Here is a 19,003-nt window from a genome sequence, read left to right as displayed (position 1 = left end):
TGCAGATCTAGTTTTGGATATTTTTCTCACTCCTTAGAGGAGATCCAAATTTAGAATGAGAAATTCTTAATTTTAAAGCAAAACAGTCAAAAAGTACTCCCTTGGGTAAGTCTAAATAATACTTACTCTGATTTGGGGCTGATAGTGAGGTTCTTATCCTTACTATCCTGTGATTAAAGTCAAAATCTGAGGGGTCTTGTCCAGTGTGTGAGAGGGAGTAAGCTCTTAGGTCAGGCTCAAGTCAGAAGTTTGGTTGTGAGTAGAAATGACCAGTGCTGGGAGGGTCTACCCAAAATGAGCTTTCCTTGGGGAGTTATGATGAAAACAGTGATTGCAGCTGTGTGACCAGCAAACATATTCCTGCTTTCTATTTGTCTGAATGTGATTCAGGGCAGGCAGCCATACCTGTACAATATAAGCTAAATGTATCACCAGTAAACACATGGCAGGAGTAATCTTGTTTAGGGTAAGGAGGGCAAAAAATATGTTCCACTCGAGTCCAAGAAATGTGTTTTAGACTTCTTTCTGTTCTCTTCATTTCCATCCTTTCCCCAGAAAAGCAGTTTCTAAGCAATTCCATGATGGTTTCCTTCATAAATAGTCTTATTTCTTAGTCTTATTCCTTTTTGACTGCTTTCTTTTCATTCACTTCCAGACATAACCCTTGGATTGTCACAGAGCTATATGTATTTATCACTGTGGCCTCTGAAAGTATGTAAATGACTTGCACATGCTCTGCTGGACTGTAACCAAACTTGGCTGTGTCAGTTTTAATGTACACATGACAAAGCCACATTGGCTTCGAACAGGACTCGGCATAGTAAGCTCTCTAGGTTCTCCTTCAACATAAACACTTTTATGTCCTTACTAATAGGAAACAGGAGCCTGCTTCTTTCTAAGTTAGTGTGATAACAATCAGGCCAAAGAACCAGACGTGTGCAGTATCTGAATGGTTTTATGATAATATAACCAGGGATCTGAAGTTTATTTTTTGGGAAGTGTGTGTGTATGCATATATGTGTACGTATATAAACATACATGTATATAAAAGTTAAGCAAGTACAACCAGAAAAGATTCCTGGAATATTTTATGTGGTACATTTACAGTTCATGCATTTCAGTATGTATTCACATGGCATATTGTTGACCTTAAACTTAAGTTAATCTTTTCTTCCAGTATGCCTTAAATGTCTTTCAGCATGAGCGGATCTTGAAGCTGCTTTATGAATTGGCAACGACACTGTGGTTTCTTGATATAAAAGTACAAGAACAATCTGTTATTAATTATATAAATCTCCACCAAATAGTCCTCCAGGTTGGCCATATGTTAGGAGTGTTTATCAGTAACTTTTATCTTATAGCACTACTTCATAATATGGCAATATTTGAACACGAAATACTTCAAAGAGCTGTGGCCAATTTAACTCTGGACAAATGGAGAATTACTTCGTTACTGTTCATTTATTGACAGATAACTGGCACAAGGAAGTGAGGATATGGTTTGACTACAGCAGTCCAATTACTTAAGAATTTATTGACAAAAATTACTCATCTGCTGTGTCAATCAACAAACAATGTACAAAATTTTCTTTGATCATTAATCGCCCTGAACCATAATTTTCTGTACACTGATGATCACACGAGTTGCAGACTGGTGGGTGGTACTGAAAGCAGGAAAGAGAGAAGGCAGGTGGTAAAGAAAAAAGCTCTCTCTTACATCAAAGGGTGTGTTTATGAGTTGCAGCGATGCTGGGGGTGATGAACAAGCAGAGATTTCCTCTCCTTAAAAGACTCTTCACTTGGGGCTGTACTGTTATGGGAGAATGATGGGAAATTCAGAGAAATATTGGCAAAAAATCTCTAAGCTGGTTGAAGAAGCCAGAAATGCCGATGAACCGCGCACTTGTTGATGTGGACTGCTTCATGAAGATAAAGGTGTGGCCTGGCTTAGTACATGTAATCTGTTTCCCTTCAGTAACTCATCATCATCCATTTCAGTCCTGATTGCTTTCCACCTCCAATGTATACCGCATATATAACCACAACTCCTCCAAAAAGCGAGCCTAATATTTTCTTGTTTAAATTTCCCTTCCTACCAGAAGCCCACTCCAGCAGAAACAAATGCTGCTGCTTTTGTCCTGCTTGGTGTGAATGGGACAGTAACATTTATCCCAGGTGTACTTGTCCATTTAATTTTTTAAATTACTTTGTATCTGAAAGGATTGTGTAATTTTTCTCAGTCCTTAAAATTCAAGCTGTCTTGTTTTTCAGGAATATTTTCCTTGTACTTTGTAATTCACCTCTGTGCTTCTTCAGAAAGATGTAAAAATAGCTGTTTCAAGTAGTTGCTTCAGTGCACCCAGGGGAGCTTCTTTTAGAATCTTGGTTTATTGCACTGTGCCCGCTACTGATGTAAAAGGAATGGTTCTGTTGTTACCTCCCTTTCTCTTGACTATAACCGCATATATGAAAAAGCTATGCATAAAGACAGCAGGTTCTTACCATGGTGGTGTTGTTTGGAGGTTGTCTGCCTTCCCTGTCTTTTCATCTCTTTTTAGGGAGAAAGTATTTCCAGTGTATTTTGGAATCTAGAAGTATAATTTTCTCTCTGTTTTTTGACTGTGTATTTAAATGCTTGCTGTGTTACCACAACTTAGTTTAAGGTTTTCTTAGGTTGGATTGTGACATATGTTTAGTATAAAGGCTTGGAAGTGAGCTACTTGTGAGGTTGCAGCCCTGGATCAAGATTTGGATTTCAGTTTCTGCTCCTTCTCTTGAAATTTGGTGTGATCCTGGGTAATATGCTTTCATTTTTATGCCCCTCTACCCTCCAGACAATGAGGACTGACTGTTCTGCTTTTCATCCAGTATTTTGTGTGTGTGTGTGCACATGGGTGCTTAGTTTGAAACAACAGAGGACTTAAGCATGAACATGTGCTAAGATAACTATGTGTTTGTATAGTACCTAGCAAGGGAAAAGCAGAGCACCATTTGGGACATCTAAACACTGTGATGGTACAGATTACCATACAACAGAGGGAGCATGTGTACTCCAGTGACGAAGTCTGTTTTAGATAATTATCTACATAGCAGATTGGGAAGAATTTAAATTAACTACAAGACACAAATGAAAAAGCATGACACTGACAAGGAAACATTAATTTAGGAGATTAATCTGCAGGGTGGATGTTGATTATCATTTCTGAAGGAGGCAAAAAGGTCAATACTTACATTAGAGTTTATACAGCATTAAAATAATTACGTTGAGGTATCTTTTTATTTAAAAAATAAGTCTTTTAAGAGCAAGATAAGGTTAGTTCTACTAAACTGTTTTACATATTAGTAATATTGTTTTAAAAACTTGTGCTTAATAGAAATAATTTGACAGGAAGCTTTATATATTGTATTGGTATTGAGACATTGAACTCTAATCGCTGTAGAATTTGTTATTTTTTTCACCTTTAAAAATATCAGGCTTTTTCTCCCAATAAGCTTCTGTCACACCACTGTTACTTAAATAAACATCCATTCTGTGCAAAGTACAAGAAGCTTAAGCATTTCTTGGAAGTCTGTGGTTAAAGCAGAATAATGGCTACATTTTATTTTCTTGGATTGTTTTTGTTTTGCCAGTTGTCCCTGGCTCTAATGGAGAACTGGAAAGAGAGAGAAACTCATGTGTCTAATGCTCACCAGCAAAGTAAAGCCTGTGTCATGAGGGATATTTTTTTTATTCTACCTTAATAGATGGAGCTAAAGAAATTGTATTGTGTAAATAGAACCTAGAACAACATGTGTCCTTTTCAGTCTGTACTATTTTTTATTCCTTTTATTTTTATTTTTTTTTGTTAGTGTCTGCAACTTGAGCAGTGGAAAATGAACCTAGATCTTCTGATATTAAATAATGTGTTGTTTACCACTTCCCTGGCATTTACAGTGGAAGTAGTATCATCATCGCCTCAGGGTTGAGGCTGGAATACAGTTAAGGCTCAGACACACAACTGAGTGTCTCCATACCAGCTCTGCCACAGCAAATGAAACTGAGCACAGACACTAGGTAAAAAACCACAGGCATAAAAAAATCAGTAAAAGCAGTTTCAAATGTTGTTTTTCTTTGTGATTGTTGGCCTGCTCAGGACTCCTGCTGCCCTTCAGCATGTTCCTGGTGGTATCAGCTGTGGCAGTAACAGAAATGCACTTAGCTACTTTCTCAGCTTGGCTCTTTCCTGTGCTGGACCTTTGTTATTGGGCCACGTTGTCCAGGACATTGCTGGTGCAATGCCAGAATAAACATTCTACTACAGAGTGCCCGATGCAGCATTGATGGGTTGCTTGCTCTTGATCTAGGGGTGTGCTTTGCTGGTGTTTGATGCTAATGATCTGTTGTTCTGCTTTTGAACTTTCTCTCACTGAAGAGAGAACTCTTGTATGGACTTCAATCATGGTTTGATTGATGACACTATGATTTCAGGTCTGATGGTGAATTCAGAAGCATGACCATCTTTGGGCAGACTCACTGAGTGGTACTTGTGGACATTTACCTAACCTTGTGAACTCTTCTTCCTTGGTGACTATAGTTTAGTTTCCTTGAAGGAAGTTTCTGCTCTGACTTCGCTGTCAAACATGTTTCTCTTCCTTGATGCTAGGTACTAGCTGAGTGAGGTGATATGAGTGCCTTTCAGTGCACAGTAGTCTTTTATGTCATTTGGCGTTAATTTTGGTTAACTGCAGCAAAACTCCCTGTAGCCTGATTAAATTTCTGATTCTGTACCCTTTTCATTCCATAATCAAATTTGAGTACATTTGTGTTAGTGAAAAACACAGTATTTTACCTGAAAGCCAGTATCTGTTCTGTCCTGTGCTACAATGCTGAGAACTGAAAGAGTTCCCAGAAACATGGATCTCCAGATTTACAGGTGAGGTCTTCCATTCCTGTTTGATTAGACCAATTTTGCTTGTGTGGCTGCGTTTGTAACTTAGCATGTTTAGCTGTTTGTCAGATAGCAGAGAAGGTTACCATACTATTATTTATTTTTATAAGGTGGATAATATCAAAGGAGAACAGAGCCAATTCCCTAGACTTCCTCCTACAGGTGATAAAACCACTCTTAGATAGTAATTAAATACCTTAGCTCAGTTTTAAGATAAGCAATAATGACGAAAGACCCTACTGTTTTGGGAATTTTACTTACTGCATTAGCAGTGCAGATAGGCAAAAGGAAATCAACATTTTGGTAAACAACAAAAGACGCTGAGTATTTTTAGAGCCACAGCTGAACGAGTGTGTGAACAGCTGCCTCTCTGTGCCCAGTCCTCCCTCCAGCTGCATCAAAGCACAGTCTTTTTCCCCAAAGCATCTGATTCATGAGACAACCTTGCAGGAGTTTAATTAGCTAAGGAGTGTGCAATATGTGGTGGCACTGGATTCATCAGGTGTTTGCAAGAGGAAAGCTAACAGATGTTTGATTCAAATGCATCCAGTGGGAATACATGACAGCTCACATCCTTTCTCAGGCTAAGATAAACCTGAGTGGAAAAAGCCGTTTTGTTTTCTTTAGTGACCTGCATTACTGTGTGTCCAGTTTCACATCATTAAGTACAGAACACAGGTTCTGCAAAGGCAATGTCTTTGTACTCGGTCAGGACCCACCTAGGCAGGCAACCTTTCCTCACAGGGTGTTCTCCAGGGTCACTGGCACCTTCTGACTGGAGATGTAAGGATACCAGGAGAAAGCATACTATTTTTGCTTTTCAGCATAATCTTTAGGCTTTACCCCTGGCACTAGAAGAATGACAGTGAAGTGTGCATCAGATCCATAAACTCTAGTTTGAGACCTGAAAGGCTTTCCCCAACATCTTTTTATTACATTGAAATTAAATGAAAAATATTTTATAAATAAGACTGAAGGATGATCACTTCCCTCTTGTGCTTCAAAGGTTAGATTGCTTATTCCACCACAACACCCTGAGCACCTCTGTCAGACAGAGGGCCAGGAACACACTGACATGTTTCTAGGTAACTCTGAGGTGTATAATTGCATTCTGAATGGTGCATGGCACTTTCAGCACTGAAATTGCACAGTATCAAGTAAAAATCAGCAAAATAACCATTACCCAGCCCTTCATGAAATGCTCACGTTTTCCTCATGCTTACAGAACTTTATTATTTCTATAAAACATGCAGCCTCTGTTGTAATTAGATGCTGTTACACGACCCCAGGGTCATATGTTCATGGAACATGATTCTAGTTATAACAACAGTGATATTCACTGTCATGCTGGCAGCGAGTTCTACAGTTAGTGACATGCCAACATCTCAGAGCAGGGAAAGCTAACATGCTTCATTGCCACAGAGAGCAAAGAAAACATTTTCTCCTTTAGTAATGCAATGAAATTCCACAAAGGTGAAGGGAAAGGTTAATGTGAAAACTGAGTTAAAACAGGAATTCAAGAGAGAAAAGGAAACTGGTGCCAAGAATGCTTAAATAACCTTTGTCTGCCTCTGTGTTTGTACCAAAGTAACCTCTTAATTTCTTAAGCAAAAGCCTGTGCTTGCTGCTTACTCTTTAGTCACTTAGTCAGGGAAGCGTTTAGTCCCACGTTTCACATGTGCTGTTGTACAGTAATAGGGTTTGTGGACCGCTGATAAATGACAGTGGGACTTGCCCATCAAGAAAAACTTTGAACTTCTGTCTTTGTTTGGGACAAAACGAGCAACTGAAGTAACATATCTGAATCATAGAATAATAGAATAACCAGGTTAGAAGAGACCCACTGGATCATCGAGTCCAACCATTCCTATCAAACACTAAACCATGCCCCTCAGCACCTAGTCCACCTGTGCCTTAAACACCTCCAGGGAAGGTGACTCAACCACCTCCTCGGGCAGCCTGTTCCAGTGACCAATGACCCTTTCTGTGAAAAATTTTTTCCTAATGTCCAGCCTAAATCTCTCCTGGCGGAGCTTGAGGCCATTCCCTCTTGTCCTGTCCCCTGCCACTTGGGAGAAGAGGCCAGCTCCCTCCTCTCCACAACCTCCTTTCAGGTAGTTGTAGAGAGCAATGAGGTCTCCCCTCAGCCTCCTCTTCTCCAGGCTAAACAACCCCAGCTCTCTCAGCCGCTCCTCACAAGGCCTGTTCTCCAGCCCCTTCACCAGCTTTGTTGCTCTTCTCTGGATACATTCCAGAGCCTCAACATCCTTCTTGTGGTGAGGGGCCCAGAACTGAACACAGGATTCGAGGAGCGGTCTCACCAGTGCTGAGTACAGAGGGAGAATAACTTCCCTGGACCTGCTGGTCACGCCGTTTCTGATCCAAGCCAAGATGCCATTGGCCTTCTTGGCCACCTGGGCACACTGCTGGCTCATGTTCAGTCACTGTCAACCAACAGCCCCAGCTCCTTCTCCTCCAGGCAGCTTTCCAGCCAGACTTCTCCTAGTCTGTAGCTGCACAGGGTTGTTGTGCCCCAAGTGCAGGACCCGGCATTTGGCCTTGTTAAACCTCATGCCATTGGACTCTGCCCAGTGGTCCAGCCTGTTCAGATCCCTTTGGAGCCTCCCTACCCTCCAGCAGATCGACGCTTCTACCCAGTTTAGTGTTGTTTGCAAACTTGCTAAGGGTGCACTCGATGCCTTCATCCAGGTCATTGATAAAGACATTGAACAGGGCTGGACCCAGCACTGAGCCCTGGGGAACCCCACTTGTCACTGGCCTCCAGCTGGATTTCACACCATTTCCCACCACTCTCTGGGCCCGGCCATCCAACCAGTTTTCCACCCAGGAGAGTGTTTGCCTGTCCAGGCCAGAGGCTGACAGTTTCTCAAGCAGAATGCTGGGAGAAACTGTGTCAAAGGCTTTACTGAAGTCCAAGAAGATACATCCACAGCCTTTCCCTCGTCCAGTAGTCGAGTCACTTTGTCATAGAAGGTGATCAGGTTAGTCTGGCAAGACCTGCCTTTCATGAACCTGTGTTGACTGGGCCTGATCACCCGGTTCTCTTGCATGTGCTGTGTGATCGCACTCAAGATCACCTGTTCCATGACTTTTCCTGGCACTGAGGTCAGACTGACAGGCCTGTAGTTCCCTGGGTCCTCCCTGCGACCCTTCTTGTAAATGGGCACAACATCAGCCAACCCCCAGTCCAGTGGAACTTCCCCAGTCTTCCAGGACTGTTGGAAGATGATGGATCTGGTTTCTATAGATTTCTCCTTCATGATTTATGCAAACTTTGTCTTTTTCACAGTTGCAAAATTAATAAGAGTCGTCTCCTAACTATGCTCTCTGATGTCTAACAAAAGCCATTCCCTCAGCCAGATGTGGAGATTGTGTCCTCTGTCTAGCTGCATGTTTTTAATTAATTATTTCTGAGCTACCAGTTCCTCTGTCAACTTTGAAACCTGCTAATAAACTTAAGTTACACAGGATGTGATCCTACACAAACAAAAAATTACTCTTACATTATGGCTTTTACAGTCCCATTTCTTTGATTAGCTCAAAGAGAAGAGAACTTGAAGTGTCAGGAGATGCTTGGTAGCTGAGGGCTGAACTTTGTTACAGGGCTTGGCAAGTTAGTGTGCTCTGATACCACTTCAGTGTCTGAGTCTGACAATCTTTTTTTGTTTGCCTGAAGGCTGGGTTGAGATGTGGGTGGTGGTGCATAGAAAAGAAAGACCTGTGTGTTCATTATGGAAATAAGTCCATGTCCTGTAACACAGACTCATTGGAAAACAGGGCTCCAAGAGAGCTTTGGAGTCTGACAGGCCACCCCTACCACCTTATGATGGGCGGATTCATGCTTATATTGTGGGTTCCTGTAGGTTTCCTGCATTATTCTCAAATAACTCCATTATCTTCTCAGGGAAGATATTTTCACAACCTCCCTGCTGTTACCAGAAGGAGTTACTAATAATTAACAGACTTTTTAAAATCGTAAGCTTTGCTATCAGTTATATCCAAATGAGTCTGTTGCCTTAGTGTCATAGGGAAGGTATAAAGAATTAAGTTATCAGCTGTGTTTAATCCACTAACGTAAGCCAACCTAGCAGGGCACATATAGATTTCTTCCCTACAGTGAGGCCTGTAAACTCTTTCTGTTCTGCCCACCAGGTTCTGTGCCTCTGGAGGGGAGCAGACTTTGATGGACCCAGGCTTTTCAGCCCACTCTTCCACTGAGGTGAATCCCCTTTTCCCTCTTGTATATCTTGCTATGTTCTCATCCCTTTCTCTTCCTCTTGGCCATACCAGTGCTTTCATTTAAAGATACCTGCAGGTGAGCACAGACAATCACTTGTGAAAATGGCACAATAAAGGTCTCTCTGGTTTCTCTCGTAAATGAGGTAATTCTGCTTGCTCTACAAAACTGCCTTAGCTATGACCTCAGATAGGAAAGCTGAAAGAGTAACAAAATCTGTTACAGACATCTGCTGTGAACTCCACACAAATCTCTAAACCTTCTGGGCTGCTCCCCACGCTAGAGGTGTGTGTCCATAGGGGTGCCAGCTCGCTGCATATCCAGACCTGTTTCATATGAAAGTAACCTGATTTACAAGGGCAGGAACGCATAAGAACAATTTCCCTGCCAGCCCTGACAAAAATGTCAATCCTGCTGATGGAGGGGCATTGTTTTCAGTGGCCAGTTATAACCCCTCCTGAGAGCTGGTGGCTCATAATCTTCCTTCAAGCTCAGACCAGGCTAAAGTGTGTGGCCAAGGAGTTGAGTTGTTTGCTGCCTACTGATGCATCAGTGAGTGCCCAGTAACTGGCTGATCTGCAAAACCTTGTACAAGTGAAGACCTTCCTGAGTTGCCTGCCTACATAAATTTCTGGGAGTTCATCTCTGTTATTTCATAATCTTTTCCACATCTCTCTATGAACGGGGCTGTCACGGTTCTTACACTCGAGATGCATAGCTGCTGCTCTTGATTTGCTGTGTCTGCACTGCTCCACTGATGACCCCATATGCAGATAAGGAGCCTCCTTTCTTATGAGCTACTTGTTAAGAAAGGTACCATTGCATCACAAACAGTTGCTAATATTTCCTGTCTTGCATTATCAATTATAGTAACTTAGTTATTGCTATCTCGTGTGTGGTGTAAATGTTACATGGGAATGCCCTTTTTTAAACACTGGACAGATGCCTCTGGAAAATCTTAACATCCATACCTGTAAGCAGCATAAAACTTAACAGTTCTGGAGAAAAGCATGAACTCACATGGTAGAACAGGAATCAAAAGCCAAAATACCTGGGTGCTGTTACAGACTCTGCACTGGACTTATGGACAGACTGTTTTGCTTCTTAGATTCTCTGTCTCCCTTTACCTTTTTTCTGTTTAGGTAATAATTTCTATGAGGAGTGTGGCCCCATATTATATGTTATCTGACTTAATGTAATTGAAATAATACTTCTTAGTGCCTGCAAATGCGCCAAAGTCCCTAAGTGTCTAACAGCACTCCTTCAGTGAGAAATCTATAGTGGTTACAGGACAGTGAAGTTAACTTTGGTTAAGGGGTGAGCCAAAAGTATCATTGCCTGCTCATCTGCCCATCATTCTTGCCTATGTATCTGCAAATGATGCAAAGCATTCTTACCACCACTACTACATCATTTACGGTGAGTAAACATGTGCCTTGAAAGGATAGTTTTGGCCACTAATTGGAGGCCAGCTCACTGTAAAGTTGTTTATTGAAAAGAGAGGATTCAGGTGCAGATCTGTCAGAGTTCATTATTGTAGTGCACTAGGGAGAAATCTGGAAATCATATATATGCTCGTAGTTATTAACAGGTTAATGCCTTTTTAGAATAGAGTTGTCATGTCATTTATCCATGTGTTACCTCAAGGTTATCTTGTTCTGATGCAGGTGTACTTCCAAGCAAGAGTTTTGTCCTGTGCAATAACCTGGCTGTGTCACTTAGCACTGAAAACATGAGTAGTGTGTGATGTATGAACAATGGGGTAGAGAACTCGTGCGTAGAAAGCCGATACAAAGTGTGAAAATGTAAATCAGGTGCCTGCTAAGCCAGGACATGTGTGAAATAAATGTTATTGCAGTGGTGCTAGCAGGTGTTGGCAGCAGCCACCATGTGGGTTTTCTGCTACTGCTTTTTATTTGCATCTTTCTGTTAAGGGGATCCCAGCTCTCATTTTTCCATGTGGAAAGCTTCTGTCCTTTTGTACAAGAGCAGATAGGTAATGGGGTGGTGTGACTGGTACTTAACCAGTCCAGGCACTGCAGACCCTGGAAAGGGGTGGAGGGTCCTGCTTTCCTGCCTTCCTCCAGCTCCCTGTCTAAACTTTGAGAGTTCACCCGTCCTCACTAGCGCAGATAGAAAGGGGTGAAGGTGACTGAATGCTGAAATTAAGGACAAGCTGGATCTGCAGATCTTGTGTTGGACCTTTTGACATGCACAGCCTGTATATCAAGAAGTAAAAAGCCATTTGGGGAGGCAGCTGGGAATGAGTTATCTGAAATTTTGGGGAAGGGGTAGTTAAAAAAAAAACAAACATCGAGACATTCAAAACCTTAAGCCAGCACATACATTTGTAGCAGTGCAGAAGGAACCCTGGAAGCTGGACTGGGAGCAGGATACAGGGACAAGTTGATGGGGGAATCTGAAGGTAGCCTGCTGGCTTCCATGTATGTGAAGTGTCAGCTTTCCGCTTTCTGTGCTAAAGCAGGAGTGTGTCCCCAAAAGATACCTCTACATACAAACAAGAGACTTAATACTTACTGTCTCTGAGCCCATGGCCATTTCATCTGACTCAATATGAAATAACTGAATTGTTTCTGGAATTGAGGAGACAGTTTGGCATCATCCATATACATGGCCCAGGGAAATCTGAGGGAAGAACAGTTAGATACAGTGGTACCAGAGAGTCTTGGGCTCTCCATATCTTAACTGGAGGAAAAAAACCCACTTGTGGCAGTTTAAAAGAGAAATAAAAGCCTCTCATATACAGCATAGTTAGGATTTTACTGAGCACTCCCAGAGGGCTGGCTCAGGAGAGCTTTTCAGGAAGAGCTGGGTCTGAAATGCTCATCTCAAGTGCTGAGTTGTGGAACATCTATACTGTCCATGATTTTTCAGCCAGCTGGTTCATGATAAGGGATCTCTGACATCAAGATGCTCAGACCTAAAGACACTCGGGGATCTTCACTGCCTGAGCATCTGCCCAGAGCTTAGTGAGCCAGCCCAGAGCTGGTACAGTGCACATAAAACACAATATCCCTCGCATGAAGTCTGAGATGGGCTCTTTGGGCACCTGGTTTAGGAAAAGAATTCTGGATAGGAAAAGAGGCAGAGATGATCTTTAACACTGTGCAGTAGAGTCTGTGCAGTCTTTAGGGATGATATACCTGCAAATGGATCTTCTGATTTAATTTTCTTCCTGTGACTCTCACCTCTTCAGCAACTGGGTAGCCAATGGGAGTAGGCTGTAGGTGTGATGGGAGTGATACCAGATATCTGTGATGCAAATGATGGGGCAGCTGCCTGAAACCTGTACATTCACAATAGCAGCTAAGGTGAAAGTCTGTTCAACTGGTGAAGCAAATAAGGAACTGATTAGCATCAGTCCGTGACCTGTACCTTCACAGAGACAACAGGAGGATGGATTGGATAATCTCAGCACTGAGGGAACAGATCCTGCTCTTGAGCTGTGTTCCATTGTGTTGGCAACAGGATTTTGTGACCCCTTTACTTGTATCTACACAAAACCCAAAGGTGTGCTACGCCTTTGCTGCCAGATCTGGATTGTTTTCCTGTGTACTAAGCAGCTGTGTGTTCCACTCATAATGGCTTGGGAAAAAAAAGGGGCTAGTTGTGGTTTGTGGCCTTCTATACGTTGGACTATAGCTTTTCAGTTGTCATGTGTAAGTATTGCAAAGAAGGACTTAGAAGTCATTCTTCTGCCTCAAAACTTACCTGTTGTCAAAGGTGGCCCTTGGCAAGGATCATAATGATATTGGACAGGTGTTATCCTGATCTGTATGGTTTACTTGAGGTGGAAGAGATCACAGAGTATGTCAGTCAAAATTCCCACATCGAGTGCTGTGAAGTTAACACTGGAAGGGACTGAAAGGCTGTCTAAATGAGTTGTTGCATGTTTACTCCCAGTGTGATTATGCAGCTTTGTGAAGCAGAGTAATTTTTGTACATGTAAGCAAGGAACAGCATGTGATTGTAAGGAAGAGACATTGGAGTTATAAACAGCCTTAGCAAAATCATTCCATGAATAACTTATCTGGGTCTTTGGTGTCCATGCATTCAGATGGCTGCTAGACACTTGGAATAAACATGGGAAGAAAAAAATTATCTGAGAGCTTGGAAAGAGTTTTAGGTGAGGGACTTAAGTCTGAGTTCATTTCAATCTTAGTTTAGTGAGATCTTGCTTTCTACTAACAAAAACATAATTGGCAAAAACACTTCTAGTAGTTCCCAGTTTAGCAGAGGATGATAAGTAGGATCTAATATTTGGAAGCTAAAGCTAGACAATTTCAGATGAGGACTGTCCCATAGGATTTTAGCTACAAAACACCAATTTTCTTTGGATGGGATGGTCTTCAGCTGAGAAGTACCTGGAATTTCAAACCAGATTTCCCATTATATGTTAGCTCAAGTTAGCTATATAGATGGATAAAAGTAGAAAATAGTAGGGGAAGAAAATGAAATAAACCAAGCAGGAGATTCCAGCTGAGGCTTTCTTGGCATGATAAGAACGGAGTATTAATCCCATGTGTCATACAGACTGTTTTCTTCAGTGTGTGTCCTCAGTGGCAATATACTGTTGTCTGATCCATGTAAGCCTGAGGTACCTAACTCAGCTTCTGGCTAAGGAGAGAGAATGCTCTAGTCTACCTTACAAGCATTTGCTGACATCTTAACTCCCTGTCTTTCCAACAGGATCTTTCTGTCGGTTCAGTTTGATTTACATGTCTAGGCTCTTGCTCTGTGAAATGCAGGTTGTACAGCTGTGCAACTGAAATAATGACTGAGCTACTACTCTCTTTTGGTGTTTGTTGGGTTGTTGTCTGCCTTTCTGCTTGTTGCATTCCAGTTCCCCTACTCAACTGAGCAAAAGTATTCCTTCATTTCAGTAAGTGGGTGTAGCTCTAATAGATGGGTTATGTATTCAGAACCACAGTGCTGCTTCTCTATCCATTTAAATTATTTACTGTAGCAGGCTGCAACCCTAGCACAGTCCCCTAAATTGCCACAAACCTAAAATCAAAGCCAATTGACTCTTTTGGTATCCTTGTAACTCATCTTAAATGGCAGCAATGTTACCTAGAGAGAGAGAGTTAACAGCATAAAGGAACACCTTATGAGCCCTTACACTGGGGAGCTGCACCAGTTTTTGCCATGTGAGAATCTAACCAATTGTGTAGGAATCTGTTACATTTTTCTAAATGTATCATAAAGCATGGGTCCTACAAACGCAAATACATGCATAATTTTACTTGCTGGTTGATGCCATTGCTCTGTGATCGTCTGTCCCCTTATTCAAACAGAATAATATGACAGAAAGTATTGTTGAATAAAGAGCTGTAAAAACCTGTGTTGGAAGGAGTATCCAAGCTCTATTTCCTCCCAAATTATAGGACCCATCCAAGTAATCTGGAAGTGCTGTGGTCATTAGGTCTGTCGTGTGATCTGATGGATAAACACGCACACACATCTGTGTATTCTATGCTTTTAAATATTCTCAGTTTACTACAACTTTTGTCCATAAGCACCAGACATCATTGTCTCAAGAGGCAGTTTACACTGGGAGTAATTAAGAAAGGTTACTGTTAGTGTTGAAATAGAGTTGATTATGTTGTAGTGTGAACCAGATTTTTCTTCTTGTGGCAAGACGCTTCCAGATTAAAAAACCTCAAGCACTGATCCAGTCTTTCCAGTGCTTCTGCTGACAGCTGGAATAGGCCTTCAGTGCTCACATATTGGCCCACTACTTGTTAAGTCCTTGGATCCTCCGTTTTTCAGCATCTTCTGCAACAGTTTAGATGATACAAAAAAATACCTTGGCTTCTAGTTGCAATCTCACATATGGTAAATTGAGCACAGCACTTAGTTATGTTTTTTTTCCCTCCGATCTTCCCTCCTGGTGACAATTCCAAGTGCATATTTGGAAAATGGAAGTGGAAAATAGGAAAAAATGAAGCAAATAGTGGAGATCTGAAACTATGGAGGTCCTGATACAAGCACGATATGTCAAACAGAACAACTTCTTCAAACCATTTATGCACACTCACAGAAGAAAATACGATGCATGTGTTTTGTGCAGAAGATGAAGAATCTGGAATACTAATTCTCTGAGCTAATATGGAGATGTTGATGCTGGCCTGATACAGAGGCAATAGCACGGATGAGAAGGATTAAAACCTATCAGTTCGCCAACAGTTGTTAGAAATACAGAAATCAAGTGAAGCCTTAACAGAGCCAATAGGACAGGAAACATCTGTCATACTGGCACAGTCAGCACTGTAACTGAAAAGGACCTTAAATTGCAGACTTTGCTAGGTCAGGCTGAAGAATCAATGACAGCTGTGTGTTATTTCAAGCTTATCTTCGATGAACTACAACTTGCATATTTGATCCTGAAAATTTGGTGGGACATTTTTTTTTTAGCTATCCTCTCGATAAACTGCTGTTAAATATCCTTCTCATTCATTCACACAGGTCAGACACTAAATAAAAAAAATGATACTTGTAGTAAAGTATCTATATCTATACATTTATCTCTTTTTAAATATAGTATTCTTAAAGTCAGTATGTGTAGGTCTTTTTAAGTGACAAAAAAAGGCAGAATTGGTGCTGGAAGTCAGATACTGAATTTATAGAGTTGCATCCAAGTGACGTAACAACACTGAGTCCAACTCTATCATCAGTTCCACTCTGCGGGCAGTAATAGAAAGGAACTTGCTTGTTAGGACCACTTGCAGGAGGGATCACCAGATCACTTTACAGAGGCTTACCAAGCAATTATCTCATTATCTCAGCTTGATATGTAATTATTATTCAGCTCAAGGTATCCATCAGGATGTGCATCTTTTTGACAAAATGTATAACAAACATATCTGCCTTTGAGCCCACTCTTGATTTCCTTTTCTTGCACAACCATTGCTACTGTATTCTACTACAAGATCATATTGCTGGAGCCGAATATAATAAAATTGGCATCAAGATACAATTTGGAAGAATAAAAGAACTTTTCAGATGACAAACATCAAAGAGATGATAATTAGAATCATAGAATCACCAGGTTGGAAGAGACCCACTGGATCATCGAGTCCAACCATTCCTATCAAACACTAAACCATGCCCCTCAGCACCTCGTCCACCCGTGCCTTAAACACCTCCAGGGAAGGTGACTCAACCACCTCCCTGGGCAGCCTCTGCCAGTGCCCAATTACCCTTTCTGTGAAGAATTTTTTCCTAATGTCCAGCATAAACCTCCCCTGGCGGAGCTTGAGGCCATTCCCTCTTGTCCTGTCCCCTGTCACTTGGGAGAAGAGGCCAGCTCCCTCCTCTCTACAACCTCCTTTAAAAAACATCTCTACTATGAAGCTTTGCTTGTGTGTTTCTTTTAATGGGCAAATGATTAGTGAGTGGTCTGTATCAAAATCCTCTTTTAGTTTGGCTTGCTCTTACTGGTTTTCTAGTGACTTAGGAAACTGCTTCTAGCTATTATGCAAGACTGATGGAAGAACAGACCCATGAGATTTCAGAGACAGAAGCAAGTTCCTCGTAGCTGTAAATAAGAAATTTATTATAATGTCTTCACAGGAGGTTGTGTTTAGAGTTCCAAATATATCCCACTGTGGGTTTTGTGGGAGATGTGCTCCTACTATGCATCTCCCCTGGGATGCCAAGCTCTTCCAAGGTCACGCAGTGCTTTCAGTCTTGCTCTGCATTGTGTTTTCCTTGCTGACATGCAGTGTCAGCACTCTGTCCACAGCAGGGCTCTGCATACAATCCAAGGAGAGGCTTTGCTTCTGCACTGAATCTGTTAATTGTGAATACACACAAACATTCTTTTTGGGGAGGAAAGGACTTGCATACCCATGTAGCTGGGGCAGGCCCACGACAGGGCTCCATCCAGCAGACAGCTTCCCCAGTTGGTCCACTACCTTGGTGATGTGGCTGTGATGTAGATACAGTCAAAAAGAAATCTGTGTATTGACACTGTAGCATGTTCAAATGTCCTAGGAGTATGTGCCCCGTGTGACAGAAGTAGAGAGGGAAGGGACAGCCTTCTCAAATCTTCTCTAGTAAGTCTGCCCCTGATATGGGGCTCTGGCTAGGTACTGTGCCTGCAGTGGATTTGCATTTGGGTTGAAATTAACCTTTATGAAAGAAGTGGGTAAAGGAAACAAAAGCTTTTTGATCTGTAAACTCGCTTATTCTGAAATCAATACCTTCATTTCCTGGAACCCCTCGGCAATGATGGCTGGGGATTTCTTGAAATTGAATCTCATCAGCCTTAATATTTGCTTTTGCTGGAATAGCATTACATAGGTGCATCCTGGGACCATGACATTCTTCTTACTAATGCAGAAATTAAATCAGACTGATACTTTTTGAACCAACATTTTTATCTGCATGTTCCCAGTTCTCAGCATTGGCATATGCAGTACGATTTTTACTAATTTTTATAAGAAAAATGGGCTGAGGTCCAATGACTTGTGAGACTTTAGCATGACTTTTGCATGAAAACACCTTAAAATACAGGAATTGTTGTTCTTGTAGTTTATGATACCTGGAACTGCCTGAGATTGCCTCTTTACTAAGTTTGTGCCCCTCTTCTGTGGCAGCATCATGATAAACTCTGTCTCTGTTACCTAACAAATGTTGCTTGCTTTAAACAGATGATATTATCATCTAAGAATTATTAAAGTCTTAGTAATTCAGATGGAAAGGCAAAATTTTGCTCTTGCATTTTGTTCATCGAAATGAATGATACAACGGCTAATTGCTGGGACTTAACTGAGTAGTTAGAAGAAGTGCTAGTGCTGATAACATTAGAGTTGAATTATTTTTATTATGGCCGAAGTGATTCAGCTTTAAGTGCTAACATGGGAACTGTTGAGATGTTTGATGCATCTGATGCTGTATTGTAATCAGTAGGGAATTGTTAGAATGTAGGATGTACTTAATGGATCACCCAATAAACTGAAGTTTCCTGTAAGGACATGATGATAGGAAAAAATTTCTTGTAACATGGGCTTCCACAAGGTATCTGAGATTTTGCAGTGGAGTGTGGTACAACCTTGTGAAATGAGTTCTGAGAATCTATATAATTAAACTGCTGAGAGCTGTACAACCACTATGTTCAAGTATGATACGGTCTTATTGTAAAGGAGGATCTGTAAAGTTTCTGGAATAGAATCTAGCTGCAACTTGCCAGTAGTTATTTAAACTCTTGTACAAAGTGGTTTAATATCTGGAAATTTTCATAGTCTGGGATTGATGGTAGCTTCCTTTAAAAACTTATGCGTTGTCCTCTCTTGATACAACCTCTTCATTCACATTTATCCAGTGGAAGTTAAAACTGTTAAGCAAGATTAGGATCTGAGATTGCCCTTCTTGCTTCTAATGTATAATAAATTTTTGGTACAACTAAACAATAAAGTGTTAGTTTGTAATGTGAGATATCACAAAGTATTTAAAGCTTTGTCATGAATCCTTTACATATGGACTGTGACTGAACTTCCACAGCACAGATCTCTGACAAGAAAAGAAGTGTATGAGAATGAGGTAGATCTGTCCTGGCCAGTGAGTGTGGATCTGTAGGTACAGGCTGTGGGAATTACCAGAACCATGAGCACCCAGCTGCTTGTCAAGTACGGGAGAGGAAGATTCCTCATTCCAATACCTTGATTTAAACTCCTATAAATCTTACTCAGGATTTCAGACAGGAAGAAGAAACTGCATCATCAATACCTATACAGAAATATTTTATTGTCTTTAGGAACTGGATTTTGCCAACTTCTCTTGCCACCAAACA

At 41.3% G+C, this 19,003-nt stretch overlaps 1 protein-coding gene across 1 annotated transcript in view; it reads left to right on the top strand.

Moving 5' to 3' along the window:
- Positions 1–9,117: 9,117 nt before the first annotated feature.
- Positions 9,118–19,003, top strand: part of SPATS2L (spermatogenesis associated serine rich 2 like) — a 137,929-nt gene continuing 128,043 nt past the window's right edge. The window contains exon 1 of the mRNA XM_069860844.1: positions 9,118–9,168. Coding sequence (XP_069716945.1) covers positions 9,133–9,168 — 36 coding nt within the window. The 5' untranslated portion in view covers positions 9,118–9,132. The remainder of the gene's footprint in view (positions 9,169–19,003) is intronic.

The sequence above is a fragment of the Phaenicophaeus curvirostris genome, chromosome 7, assembly GCF_032191515.1.
Source record: "Phaenicophaeus curvirostris isolate KB17595 chromosome 7, BPBGC_Pcur_1.0, whole genome shotgun sequence".
Lineage (NCBI taxonomy): Eukaryota > Metazoa > Chordata > Aves > Cuculiformes > Cuculidae > Phaenicophaeus > Phaenicophaeus curvirostris.
This window is presented reverse-complemented; position numbering and strand designations above follow the sequence as displayed.